Below are 14,587 nucleotides of genomic sequence, written 5' to 3' on the forward strand. Positions count from 1 at the left end.
AGACTGTAGTTTAAAGGGTGAGAGCCGTAGAACCTTAGCTATTTTATATGAAGTGTGTTCTGGGTTTGTGAAGCAGCAAGACAGGAGTCCATGTTCGGTTAATGATGGTGCTGACCAGCCGGAGGATCGGGTTGCTTTCCTGTTTATCGCTGGGCGCCTGCGTTTACTGTAACCCAGGAGGAAATGGATTCGGGTTACACAAACCAGGCCAATGGATCACGCTGGTGTCACACACCCCGTCTGTTAGCCTCAGCAGATCATCTATCTATCTATCTATCTATCTATCTATCTATCTATCTATCTATCTATCTATCTATCTATCTATCTATCTATCTATCTATCTATCTATCTATCTATCTATCTATCTATCTATCTATCTATCTATCTATCTATCTATCTATCTATCTATCTATCTATCTATCTATCTATCTATCTATCTATCTATCTATCTATCTATCTATCTATCTGTCTGTCTGTCTGTCTGTCTGTCTGTCTGTCTGTCTGTCTGTCTGTCTGTCTGTCTGTCTGTCTGTCTGTCTGTCTGTCTGTCTGTCTGTCTGTCTGTCTGTCTGTCTGTCTGTCTGTCTGTCTGTCTGTCTGTCTGTCTGTCTGTCTGTCTGTCTGTCTGTCTGTCTGTCTGTCTGTCTGTCTGTCTGTCTGTCTGTCTGTCTGTCTGTCTGTCTGTCTGTCTGTCTGTCTGTCATGACTAAGGTATCATACATATATCTATCTATCACGGCGGAGACAGGATGAGATGGAGAGGTTAGGGTTTAGACAGAGAGAGCAGAGCGTGTTGGAGGATAGAGAAAAGTTCCGGGGGTCATGAGGAGAGGGGAACAGCTCAGGAGCGAGGTGTGCGCGGTGTTTGTGTCTCAGCCTGCGTCCTCTGTGATTTAGCCCTGGTGTTTGTGTTCACCCAGTAATGTGTGTGATCTGAGTTTCCCCTCGTCTCTCTCATCTCCATCTGATGGATGGCTTCCCTTGTCCCACATTTCCCTCCATAGCTCTCTGGGGCCGGGGGCCGGGGGCTGGAGCCACACAGAGAGACGACCAAAGAAACGCACTCTCCTCCATCTCTCCATACTCTCTCCATATTCTCTCTATATTCTCCCCGGACCCCCGTGCCTCTCCATCCCTCCATCTCTCCATACTCTCTCCATATTCTCTCTATATTCTCCCCGGACCCCCGTGTCTCTCCATCCCTCCATCTCTCTGGGGCTGTGGGAGGCTGGGAGGCGGGCGCAGTGTGGAGTGGTCTCTCTTCCCTCCCCCAGTCCTCCCCCGGCCCACTGAGCCAGTAATGAGAGGTTAACACAGTGGCAGCGCTGCCATAATTGAGTGAATTTAGCACCTTGGACAGCGCACTAAAACTCCTTATTGCTTTCCTGACCTCCTCATCATGTTCTGTCTGTATGGTCCCCGGGTTTGAGAGGCAATATGTTCCAGCGCTGCACACACACACACACATTCACACACAGACAGACACACACGCCTACACAGCTTCACCCACACGCCTACACACACATGCTGCAGGGCGTGTTCACAGCAGAGGTTAACACCGGGAACGGGAGAGCAATTTTCTGCTTGTCGCTCCGCAGCCTCACGCTGTGGGCCCAGCACATTAACTTTTAAAAAGGACCCTTCACACACAGGTGTCTGCTTAAACGGGTGGGTGGGGGTGGGGGGGTGGGGGGGGGGCCATAGGAAGGAGAAAAGGATGAATGTAAAGATGAAAACAGATTAATCTTATGGTGGTAAACTGGTGTTTCTGTACAGTTAATATGGGAGCTCCTATGCATTGTATTGTCATATTATAAACTGGGTGGTTCGAACCCTGAATGCTGATTGGCTGACAGCCATGGTATATCAGACCGTATACCACGGGTATGACAATTCACTACTGTAAGTCGCTCTGGATAAGAGCGTCTGCTAAATGACTAAAATGTAAAATGTAAAAATGTAAAAAACATTTATTTTTACTGCTCTAATAAGGCACCTTGGGGGTTTGTGGTATATGATCAATATACCACGGCTAAGGGCTGTATCGAGGCACTCCACGCTGCGTCGCGTGAAAGAACAGCCCTTAGCTGTGGTATATTGACCATATACCACACCCCCTCGTGCCTTATAGATTAATTGACAATTGTTGTCTTTGTTTTCACCTTTCCATTGTTTAACACCAGTTAAGCAGTTGCAGTATAAATATGGCAAATACAAAATGTATGGATATTATGCATACAGTACCAGTCAAGGGTTTGGACACCTACTCATTCAAGGGTTTTTCTATATTTTCACTATTTTCTGCATTGTAGAATAAAAGAGAAGACATCACAACTATGAAATAACACATATGGAATCATTTATTCTACAATGTAGAAAATATTCAAAAATAAAGAAAAACCCTTGAATGAGTAGGTGTGCCGAAACCTTTGACTGGTCTGAATTCACAGTTGTAAGAAGAAGTTCTGTAACTGAACGTGTATGTCTGAGAATAATTGTATACAACAATATTAGGATTTAGGGTAGCCTAAAGGAAATGAGTCTATAGCAAAGCCTTAATGTGATTTTCAGACAGTCAGAGTGGTCTGAATTTCTATCTTTCCTGGACCTGGCATGTCAGAACACATAAGACACGTAAAAAAAACCCGCTTCCTTTAAGAAATCATTTTTAATTCAAAAATAAAAAACTTGACAACACATAATATGCTTTTAAGACAACAAGAAAAACAACTTATTTAACAAAACAAGTCGAAAATGACAGAGAAATGAATGCAATTATTGTTGTTGGTGTCCCTGGGGGCCTGCGTCTTAGATTGGAGATAAGAGTGAAGTTCCCTAGGCAGCCATAAAGCGTTTGATGAGTTGGAGAGGAGGGAGGCTAGTGCTTATGAGAAACAACAGCTAACAGGATACATACAGCAATATTTCACACAGTTGGCATAGCTTGGCTCAGGATACTTCCCCCCCTGGATGAAACGAGAGAATGATTCACTTCAAGAATTGTTTCTCGTTAACAAAAATGCCTTTGTGTTGACGACTGTTGTCTAATTGCCATGGAAATGTGTTCTGAGAAAGAAGTGTCTTTGCTAAAAAAAAAAATCCAACACCAATGAATAGTGTATGAAGAAGTGCTTAGTGACCTTTACACACAGATTGCATTGTCTTTCTCCAATAGAAAACAGATGTAGAGTGAACGCAATACTGGTGCTATTCTCTCTCTCTCTCTCTCTCTCTCTCTCTCTCTCTCTCTCTCTCTCTCTCTCTGTCTGTCATAATCTGAACAATTGAACAGGCTTCTCTGTACTGTATTGTTCCATGTGTTAGTTTTGATTTGTGTAAGGAATTGTTCAAGGTATTCCAGGAAAAGACCAAATTACATGTTGCACTGTGAAAGAGCCAGGACAGAGGTGAAAGTTGAAAGTTTTACAGTAGATGGCACAACCACAAATCTGAGGTCTATCAATGCTTATAGCCGGACGAAAATGTATTGCTACACCAGCTCACCCTCTCTCTCTCTCTCTCTCTCTCTCTCTCTCTCTCTCTCTCTCTCTCTCTCACACACTCTTTCTTTCTCCCCCCCTCTCTCTCTCTCTCTCTCTCTCTATTTCTCACACTCTTTCTTTCTCCCCACTCTTTCTTTCTCCCCCCCCCCCCCCCCTCTCTCTCTCTCTCTCTCTCTCTCTCTAGGAGGTGATTCTGAAGAGGGCAGCAGACCTTGTGGAGGCTTTGTATGGGATGCCACACAACAACCAGGTGAGGTTCAGACAGACAAACGCCATCTCACTCTCAGGTCTGCTCTCACCCTGTCCCCTCCACATCCTGCCACATCCCCTGCATCCGCGTTGACACCAGTTATTCACCATTATTAATTCATCTCCGGTGGTTAATAACATGCCTGATCAAATATTAATCAAATACTTACAGGACATGTCCACATTAATTATTCCCACTATTACTAATATATTGCCACTTTGTGAAAATAGTGATTACACATTAAACATACAGGAAGTCATTTGTAACCTACTTAGAGTCATCCTGTCTAGACGAGGGGAGTGCAGTAACGGTAATGTATGGGGGAAATTACATGTTGAATAATGCTCACAGGTACGGCACCGTTACAGTGGTACTAATGTGAACACTGCTTGAACTGGTGTTGTTCATGTTAGCAGTCCTTAAACTGTCACCGATGTTGTTCATTATATGTGAATGCTACTTTAACTGATACCAATGTTGTTCATGGGAATGCTACTTTAACTGATACCAATGTTGTTCATGGGAATGCTACTTTAACCGATACCAATGTTGTTCATGTGAATTCTACTTTATCTGATACCAATGTTGTTCACGTGAAAGCTACGGTTTTATTTGTCAGCGCTCCTCTACCAGTGTTGTATATGTGAACGCTCGTCTAACTGTGTTCTCCTGTGGCAGGAGATGATTCTGAAGCGGGCGGCGGACATAGCAGAGGCTCTCTACAATGTTCCCAGGAACCACAACCAGCTGAGCGGCCTGGGCAACAGCTCCGTCCACGCAGGCATGATGGGGGTCAACTCCTTCCCTGGCCAGCTGGCCGTCAATGTGTCCGAGTCCTCCCAGGGAGCCAATCAGGGTGAGGGGGCGGGTCGATACGGGTGTGGCGCTATCGTCATAGAAACCGGTAACTGAATAGCAATGTAGTCACTGTGAAGTTACATTTTTACGTCTTTCTTTGATTGAACAAGGTGACTGATCTGTCTTTGTTCTGTCTCTGTCGGTCGGTCTGTGTAGGTTTCAGTCGGAACACGAGCAGCGTGTCTCCACATGGCTATGTGCCCAGCTCCACCCCCCAGCAGACTAACTACAGCTCTGTGACCACCAGCATGAACGGCTACGGCAACACTGTCATGTCCAACCTGGGAGGATCACCCAGCTTCCTCAACGGCAGCGCTGCCAACTCGCCCTACGCCAGTGAGTCCCACTCTAGCTCTTCTACTCACCCACACCCAGCTCACAGCCGCCTTCACCCACCTCCATCCATCCAGTCAGCCGACCCACCCACACCCAGCTCTCACACTCGCCCACCCACACTCAGCTCACCCACATTATCACCCACAATTCACTGCAGACCTCCCCCTATTTCCCAGACTGCTGCTGTAAATGCATGAAACCCCCATTCCTCCCTGTGACTCTAATCCAGTGGTGTGTGTATCTGTATGAAGAGCTGTACAGTATGGGTTCTGGTCTGTAGTCCAGTGGTCTGTCTGAAGAGCTGTACAGTATGGGTTCTGGTCTGTAGTCCAGTGGTCTGTCTGAAGAGCTGTACAGTATGGGTTCTGGTCTGTAGTCCAGTGGTCTGTCTGAAGAGCTGTACAGTATGGGTTCTGGTCTGTAGTCCAGTGGTCTGTCTGAAGAGCTGTACAGTATGGGTTCTGGTCTGTAGTCCAGTGGTCTGTCTGAAGAGCTGTACAGTATGGGTTCTGGTCTGTAGTCCAGTGGTCTGTCTGAAGAGCTGTACAGTATGGGTTCTGATCTGTAGTCCAGTGGTCTGTCTGAAGAGCTGTACAGTATGGGTTCTGGTCTGTAGTCCAGTGGTCTGTCTGAAGAGCTGTACAGTATGGGTTCTGGTCTGTAGTCCAGTGGTCTGTCTGAAGAGCTGTACAGTATGGGTTCTGGTCTGTATTCCAGTGGTCTGCCTAAAGGGCTGCACATTACTATACAGAGTTCTAGTCTTTGAGGAGTGATGAGAGGAGTGGGAGTTTTCTCTCCCCATTTGTTTGTTTATGAGACAGCGGTGCATGTGACAGTGAAGTCTTCAGATCTATGGCTATTTCCCTATGGGGCTTTCTGCCTGGCAGTCTCCCAGCACTGGAGCCTGTCTTGAACAACTCTTTAAAACCAGTCCTATCCTCTAATCCTCTTTCATCTGACAGCCATACTTCCACACTGTTGTTGTTCTTCTGCTAATTCTTAATTGACTACCCTTTTCCAATTAGGAAAACACAGAGGGAGAGTGTTAGAGAGGCAGTAAGAGAGATGGGTGATTGTTTTTTGGGTCTAATGATGGTGGGAGGAGGGAGGGTAAGTGCCAGTCGTAAAGGCTTGTGTTTGAGGACAGTTTGGCATGGATCTAAGAACCGACACCCACAGATTTCTTTCAGGGAGAGGAATCAACACTTCGATATCGACTAGCTATATGAGACTTAGAGCACTCAATAGTTAGGAGGTGAAACCATGCTGAAATGTTCTGGCTTGTGGAGGACTGCCGGCCTCTCTCCTTAGCAATGTGTGTCCTTCCATCGGATTGCCCTGAAATTAGATTGAGAGCCACTGTGGTATTGCCTGTTTGCAACGCCTGACTGGCCGTATCACAGCTCCTTTCTAGGCCGGCCACAGAATTAAAGACTGTTAATTAAATCAATAAACTAATTGGAGGGGTAACAATTCAATTTCACCACTTTGGTCCTCAGGATGTTAACAAGTATTTTAAAAGGTTGGCTGACTCCATTAGACACTTCCAATCAATCCACAAGCCTGGGCTCTGTGCTTCCAATTTTCATGAATTGATTAGTTAGGACTTGATAAATGGATTGTGCCATTGTTACAAGGTTCTGCTTGGATTGAGCTATAAACCTATTTAAATGGTGCAATAACAAGAATCACTTCTAATGAAGTGTAACCAGTAGGAAAAACATTAAAGAGCAATGAATGTTGAGTTCAAATGGTTGTCTAAGTGTGCTAGCATTGAATTGTTAACTGCCTAGGAGACCACTGCTAGGTGGATTGGGAAAATACTTGATCGATAGCTATTCATTTGTTAGAATGAACTTGAATGTAAATTCCTCTCGTTTGAGACTCCCTCGCACACTTATGGAGTTGTTTTTTCTCTTGTGTACTCGAGAAGTTATAAATCCCACACGGTGAAATTAACCTCTTGCTATGCCCTTTCTCTGTCTGTCTGTCTGTCTGTCTGTCTGTCTGTCTGTCTGTCTGTCTGTCTGTCTGTCTGTCTGTCTGTCTGTCTGTCTGTCTGTCTGTCTGTCTGTCTGTCTGTCTGTCTGTCTGTCTGTCTGTCTGTCTGTCTGTCTGTCTGTCTGTCTGTCTGTCTGTCTGTCTGTCTGTCTGTCTGTCTCCATCGCCCTTTCTTCTCTCCCTCCCCCATCTCTCTCTCTCTCTTTCTCTCTCCATCTCCCTTTCCTCTCTCCTCTCCCTCCCCCATCTCTCTCTCTCTCTCTCTCCCTCCCTCCCCCATCCCTTCAGTCGTTCCCTCCAGCCCCAACATGGCGTCCTCCACCAGCCTGCCCTCTAACTGTAGCAGCTCTTCTGGGATCTTTTCCTTCTCCCCTGCCAACATGGTGTCGGCCGTCAAGCAGAAGAGCGCCTTCGCCCCCGTGGTGCGACCCCAGACCTCACCCCCGCCCACCTGCACCAGCACCAATGGCAACGGTCTCCAAGGTGAGCCCCTCACCTAGTCGAGACATTGTGTTCTTTCCAGTCCAGTCCGTGACGCTCTCTAACCAACCTCTCCGTCCCCAATATCCCCTGCCATTCCTCCTCCTCCCATCCTCTAACACATTGTTTTCTCTTTCTCTCCTCCCCTCTCCTCTTCTTCCCTGTCTTCCCCTCTTTCTTTGCGCTCCCTCCCTCAGATCAGTCTTTTGTGGACTCTAGCAAGTACTCCACAGCCAGCTCGCTGCAGGGCCTGGCCTTCTCCTGAAGTATGTTACTCTCTCTTGCATGCACCCATCCACCCCTCTACTCCTCTATCTCATTAACCATCCATCTATCCATCCACTCCTCCATCCATCCATCTACCCATCCATTCACCCATTACATGAACATTAACCATCCTCATACTGCAACTGTATATGTTGAGGAAAGAGAGGATATCTCTCATTTTGCTCTGTGCTTTTGTTTATTCAAGGGCATTTGGCAGAGTCGGCATATTACTCACAAGTTTGTCCTTTTTTATTTGGCTTGAATGTTTTCGTGGTTGTCCCTAGCTTCCTGTGTGTGAATGGGGAGAAAGGGAAAGGATGTTTGGGGAGAGGGCAGGGCAGGATGTAGCTGTGTGGGTGTGGGAATACAGAGCCGACAGGACACACTGCTGTCTTCAACAGACCTCATACATAGATACAGGAAGTATCTTCCCAAGCGCAACATCAGTTGCGGAGACCCATAGGGTCCTGCAGGGCTGCAAGCATCAGGCAACAACCTTACTGTAACACAATGCGAAGAGATATCTCACCATTTACATTAACCTTTTGTTTATTAAATAAACCATCCAAGCCATGAGTGGATAATCAGTATAGGAGGTTCGTGTTGGAGAAGATCTGTTTAACCATAGTGTACGTAGTGTTATGCTATGATTCGAGCTCCACCAGCCTACCAGGAGCTGAGACACCAGGAGTACAACCTCATTTCTTCAACAGCTTGTAGTGTAGTGTAGTGTAGTGTAGTGTAGTGTACTTACCAGGAGCTGGGACGCCAGGAGTACAACCTCATTTCTTCAACAGCTTGTAGTGTAGTGTAGTGTAGTGTAGTGTAGTGTAGTGTAGTGTAGTGTACTTACCAGGAGCTGGGACGCCAGGAGTACAACCTCATTTCTTCAACAGCTTGTAGTGTAGTGTAGTGTAGTGTAGTGTAGTGTAGTGTAGTGTACTTACCAGGAGCTGGGACACCAGGAGTACAACCCCATTTCTTCAGCAGCCTGTAGTGTAGTGTAGTGTAGTGTAGTGTAGTGTAGTGTAGTGTAGTGTAGTGTAGTGTAGTGTACTTACCAGGAGCTGGGACACCAGGAGTACAACCCCATTTCTTCAGCAGCCTGTAGTGTAGTGTAGTGTAGTGTAGTGTAGTGTAGTGTAGTGTAGTGTAGTGTAGTGTAGTGTAGTGTAGTGTAGTGTAGTGTAGTGTAGTGTAGTGTACTTACAGAGTCTCTCTTGCTCCCTTTCTGCTGTTTGTCAGACAGGCTCTTCTCTCTGATCAAACCCTCCCACTATGCTGGGAAATGATCAACAATGACAGCTGTTGGGCTCTGTTGACAATCGATACTGTCGCTATTTACATTGACACACACACACCGACAGCGTGCGTGTGCGTGTGCGCTTGCATGCCTCTGTGTGTGTTACACTACGGCAGATCAAAGCAGAGTTGAGGCACTGTCATATACGATGTTCTGTCAGCCAGAAGCGGTATCTAAATCCAAGCTCCTTCTCTCCCAGTCCCGTGTCAGTTGTGTCACAATATGACACAACTGACACGGGAGTGCCAGAAAATTCCACATGCTGCAATGGTATCTCTGCAGTCGAGCGCATTATCAGCAGGATTTGCTGAGAAGCATCATGCTTTCCATGTAAATCAGATTGTTCTAAGATTAGTAAACCAACTCTGCACTCTTAGAAAAAAAGCGTTCCGAAAGGGTTCTTTGGCGATCCCCATAGGAGAACCCGTTTTGGTTCCTGGTAGAACCCTTTTGTGTTCCATGTAGAATCCTCTGTAAAAGGGGATCTAGATGGAACCCAAAAGGGTTCTAATTGCAACCAAAAATGGTTATCCTATGGGGACAGCTGAAGAAACCTTTAAGGTTTGATTCAAAGATCATTTTGATAGCCTGACATACTAATGTCAAATGATTTTGTTTTGTATGTTACACTCGTGATTTCGGTTAAGGACTTATTGTGTTTTATCGATGAGCTTACACAGGGTGTGGGCTGTGTGTGTGTGTGTGTGTGCGTGTGCATGACTGTTTCTGCCTCTCTTGATTCCATCAGCAGTAGTTTGAGAGCACAACGCCTGCAGAAAAACACCCAGCGTCCTCTTTTGTGTTTGTCAGCAGTTGCAGAACTAACGTCAAGTTAAATTTGCAGCAATAAGCATTTCTCCCCCACTTTAAGGAACATAGCTTAGAGGACCTCCTCCGTCCTGTCCCACTACACTGGATATGTTAGGCCATGTTACGCTCCACTCATGGCATAACCACATCTTGTCATTCCCTTACCATGCACTCAAACACAATCCCTATCCCTGGGAATGATTGAAGATGATGGAGCTTGTTTCTTGTTTATTCTAGTCAAAAATGTATTTTATATATATATATATATATATGGGAGAAGAAATACATCTTGTATGTATTTACTGTATATATATATATATATATATATATATATATATATATATATATATATATATATACAGTAAATACATACAAGATGTTGAATGACTTTCAACCCCTCCCAGCCATGTGTAGTATAGCGTTGTGTAGTATTGTGCCTGGTATGTCGTCACTGCACTGCATTCTGTAGTCACACTTGGTCTGATTCGGAGCTCTCATTAAGCATAGTTCTGTTCCTCACATGTTGACACGGATCCCCATGCAGCCGTTTGAAGCCGCCGGGGGATGATGCAATACGTCACAAACACAATGAGCCTCAGCGCATGCAAACAATTAAGAGGCAGTTTTTGACAGCACTAATCAAGCGTTTCAAGTGTCCCATTTGTGCCAATTTCCAATTTGGCAGGGCTGTGAAAAGATAGTAATGATTTATCCCTTGTTTGAAACCGTATTTGAGTCATAGTTTCATAGGCCATAGTTTGTTATGCAGATGTGAGAACAGATTGCTTTATTTAAGAGGAATCATTATGTGAGGAAAACACTGTTTATGCATTAACCAACTCCCCCCCCCCCCCCTCCACCCAACAGTGATTCCTGGAATGATCGTTCCTCCCATGTAAGCGGTGCGTGTGTGTGCGGTGAGGAGAAGGACACACACACCCAGACATGGATCTCAGCATGTACATAAGGCTCCGGTTTAGGACTGGATCGTCAGTCCTGCATTGAAGGAATGGAACCCGTAACTCAGGCCCTTTTTAAAAGGAATCACATTTGAACAAAAAGAAGACGAAGAAAAAAGAACAAAAAAAAAAACGGAGAATTTGCAACAACCTCTTTTGAATTTGTACACCTTGTTGACACTTTTTAAGAGGGAAGGCAAGGCCACAGATTACCCAGAAAGCCCACCTAAAAACAATATTTATTTTGGAGAGGATTGACTCTTTCTTTTATTTAGTGCATCGTTTGTGTTTTACCTTTGTGCGAAAATACATATTTCCCATTTTCAAAATGTAATACACACTATTAGAGGGATTTTTTTATTTATGAATTTAAAAAAAGATAAATGAAGAAAATGTTTGGGAAGGATAAAACAACATGTTGAAAGTGAGTGGCAGAGAACCTCCAGTTGAATAGTGAAGACTGAATTAGATTTATACAATAACAGTATGCTGGAGACTATGCCACATGCCCTAACTAACCCTAAGGCACAGAAAGACACAGACATGCTAGGTAGCACAAGCTAACTATGCACCATTGCCGAAACTCTCTGCTTTCGAGTTTCTTTTGGCCACCGCAAACAGCCCATACACATTTCTCTCCCTCTCATGCCAAGCAGAGACTGCCATCGCCACGACTAGCGCTTTCACTCATCTCCACAGAAAGCAAGTGATTTATCCATGATGACACATAACCAGCCATTCACCCCATGTTGGCTGTGAGTGCACCGATCGTGTCCAAGCTCCTAGGTGGTTGTCAGAGATAGAGAGCAGAGCCTGAACCTGCCCTGGATGCCAACAGTGTCTCTACTGTATGGACTTTGGACCGCTAACTTGCCGTGGAGCCGCTCAGCCAAGTCCTGTAACTGTACATCAGAACCCCTTTTGTTAAAGTGTGCTCTCTCTCTCTCTCTCTCTCTCTGCCATCCACCACGAAATCTCAATGAAGGAAACCATACATTTTTATAGGGTGTTGCCATTTCACTTTTGCTATATCGTGTGAATTTAAATTTTGTATTATTATAGTTGTTCTGTTTGTTATGCTCTCGCCATGAAACTGTGATCATGGGCCGGCCATTAAAAATGTGCTTCTTATTCCACCATGTTACCGTACAACAGTTTAGGATCTGAGAAACGGAATACTGGGAGACACTTTATAGACAGACTAATGAGTCAACAGTGAGGTGTGTAGTGGTGTCCCAGCTGCCATGGTGATCAATGGAATAGCCAGCACTGTAAAAGTTACCTACTCCTCAGATGCCTAGCAAATATCTGAATCCAACCTTTTCAATTGTTTTTTGCTTTCTTGTGTGATGTGTGTTTTTTTGTATATAGTAATACATTTGTTAGTCTTTGTGATTTTTCTTTCTTTGCCAAAGTCATTGTTTAAGATATATTTATACATTTAAAGAAGTCTTAAGGCAGCTTTACAATATAGTGTCACGGATGTCATGTTTACTACATACTCAAAATGATCTCATCAACTTTAGCTCGGAGATTTTGGATAGTAAAAAGGGATATACAGTATGTAAAATATCCATATAAATAATGTATGTATCTCCTGAATTTGTACATTGCTTCTTCATCATCCTTCATGTGTATGTTTGCATTTTTGTGACAGTACCAATCAGTTTTTATTTGGTTGTCTACCATGTTCCATGTTTAAATGTAATTTTGATACATTTCATTGGTATGTTTTTTGTTTTGTTTTTTGTTTTAAGCCATACTTTCATTTCTAATTCCATCCACCCTAAAGCCATTGTCTATTTTTGTATAATTTGTTAGTTAATGAAAATGTTGTTGTTTTCTTTTTGTCTTGATATTGGATTTGTTTTATCACATGGTAAAAGTAGCATATTATTCTTATAGTATTTAGTTATATAGGTTTTGAGAGTATATAAGTATATCATATAAATATCTTTTTTGCTTAGATTTTTTGGCTTTCAAAAGAACTGATACTGTTTAAAAACAAACAATATGCATGGGTTTTCTCCTCCTAGCGATGCATTTGTGTGCTAAAAGCAGGAAGACCATTTTTGGCAAAAATATGAAAATCCCCCCGCCCACCGCACCCCACCCCCCCACCCCCCAATTTCGCTTCCATGTTATTTTCCCTTTCCCCTCTGTTGTCTCACCAAAATCTGAACCAGCAGTTTAGATGCCTTAACAATGCAAAGCCACAGCCGTCAGTGTAGAGTAGAGAGCCCACCAGTGCTCTGCTAACATACTTCAAAATGGGTGCGACAAGCTAAAATATAGAGGGGGGGTAGCACAAGTGGAGCTGTTCCTTATCCTGGAGCCCTGAGGAATGTTTACCTGTTTTCCCTGTCACAGTGAGCGCTCGGCACGGCAAGGCAGAGAGAGTGGCAGGTAGTAAGAGAAGAGGAGAGCTGTAGGATAGAGAGGAGGAGGAGGGAGGGAGGCAAGGTGGTGGATGGGGCTGGCTGGCTGATGGGGGGGGAGGACACTGTGATGAGATGACTGAGAAGAGAAGGGAGGATAAATATTTAATGTGTTGAGCAGCTGGAGGGGTAAGGAGTGGTGGAGGAGAGGAGGAGAGGAGTGAGGTGCACTGCAATACTCATTTGAAGCCAAGCCTCCCCTTCATATTCCTCTCTCATATACACAGCTAGGGGTGGGTTGATGGTAAAGCCATATTCTATCTACTGTTTGGTTCTGTTTGAGAAAGGTTATGGTACAACAACAGATCTGATGATAAACAGTTTTAAATGACAGCACAATAATCTGTACACACAAGTCATTTTACACCCTCGCTTCGACAATTGCTACTACCCTCTTCTGACTCCTCCCCCTTCTCTCTTCCCCTCCCTTTATATACAAATTGAGCCACCTGTTTATCTCTGACATGGGTCATATGACCACTCTTTGTAGTCTTTTGTGTGTGTGTGTGTGTGTGTGTGTGTGTGTGTGTGTGTGTGTGTGTGCGTGCTGTGCGTGCGTGTGTGTGTGTGTGTGTGTGTGCGTGCGTGCGTGTGTGTGTGTGTGTGTGTGTGTGTGTGTGTGCGTGCGTGTGTGCGCGCTAACAGTCCTCTGAAAGAGAACGTGGCTTTTTAATTTAATTGCTGCCGGATATTTCTTTAAGTGACTTTGTAGGAGGGGGAGAATTTAAACTGAGGATTCTGAGGATGAGGGAGTCTCTTGTAAAATGCACTTGTGTAACGATGAGTTCAGCGTGTATGCATTGTGACTCAGTTCTCCTGGCTTTCGGGTACAGGGACAGATACGTTTGAGGTTTACTGTGTAACCGCCCAGCCAAGAGTATAGAGCCATCCCTGTCAGGGAGGTGGCCACCTGGTCAACGAAATGAATGAAATTGTTCTCTGAATCCTATTGTCACCCTTTTGAACCCATCTCTCCATCTCTCTTACCAAGCCTTGTCTTTGACTGGACACACAGAGCAGTTATATATTGATAGACAGGGAAAAGAGAAAATGAAACTACTGTAAAGATTATCTCCTTTTTTTTTGGATTAACTTTGAACTGTAAAATAACTTTTCAACTTTCACAATATTTAATTAAAGTTCCCTCTTGTCTGTGAAACTGTTGATGTGCTTGTTGTCTTTGTGAAGCTGTTATGTCTCGGTAACATTTTTTGCAATCTCACCATAGGCTATTTCCCGGTGACGTGATATACTGGCGCACCAACACACTCTGCAAACTCAAAACACGCACACACTATACAACCTCGTTCCTGGACCCGCAACACGGTGAGATTTGAGTGTCCACGATTTCATTACACACCCACTGTCACAGCGCCATTATA

At 44.5% G+C, this 14,587-nt stretch overlaps 1 protein-coding gene across 12 annotated transcripts in view; it reads left to right on the top strand.

Annotated features, from left to right (window-relative positions):
* The window catches only part of LOC106567440 (EBF transcription factor 1), a 140,650-nt gene extending 126,286 nt beyond the window's left edge, over positions 1-14,364 (top strand). For 3 of the 12 annotated variants that reach the window (XM_014136689.3, XM_014136692.3, XM_014136690.3), the window contains exons 12-17: positions 3,688-3,753; positions 4,432-4,657; positions 4,768-4,947; positions 7,237-7,431; positions 7,626-7,694; positions 10,676-14,364. In XM_014136689.3, the coding sequence (XP_013992164.1) occupies positions 3,688-3,753; positions 4,432-4,657; positions 4,768-4,947; positions 7,237-7,431; positions 7,626-7,693 (735 nt within the window). In that variant the 3' untranslated portion in view covers position 7,694; positions 10,676-14,364. The remainder of the gene's footprint in view (positions 1-3,687; positions 3,754-4,431; positions 4,658-4,767; positions 4,948-7,236; positions 7,432-7,625; positions 7,695-10,675) is intronic. The other 9 variants (XM_014136694.3, XM_014136697.3, XM_014136695.3 and 6 more) reach the window with 5 other exon arrangements.
* Positions 14,365-14,587: the final 223 nt, after the last annotated feature.

This window comes from Salmo salar, chromosome 13, assembly GCF_965601325.2.
Source record: "Salmo salar chromosome 13, fSalSal1, whole genome shotgun sequence".
Classification (NCBI taxonomy): Eukaryota; Metazoa; Chordata; class Actinopteri; order Salmoniformes; family Salmonidae; genus Salmo; species Salmo salar.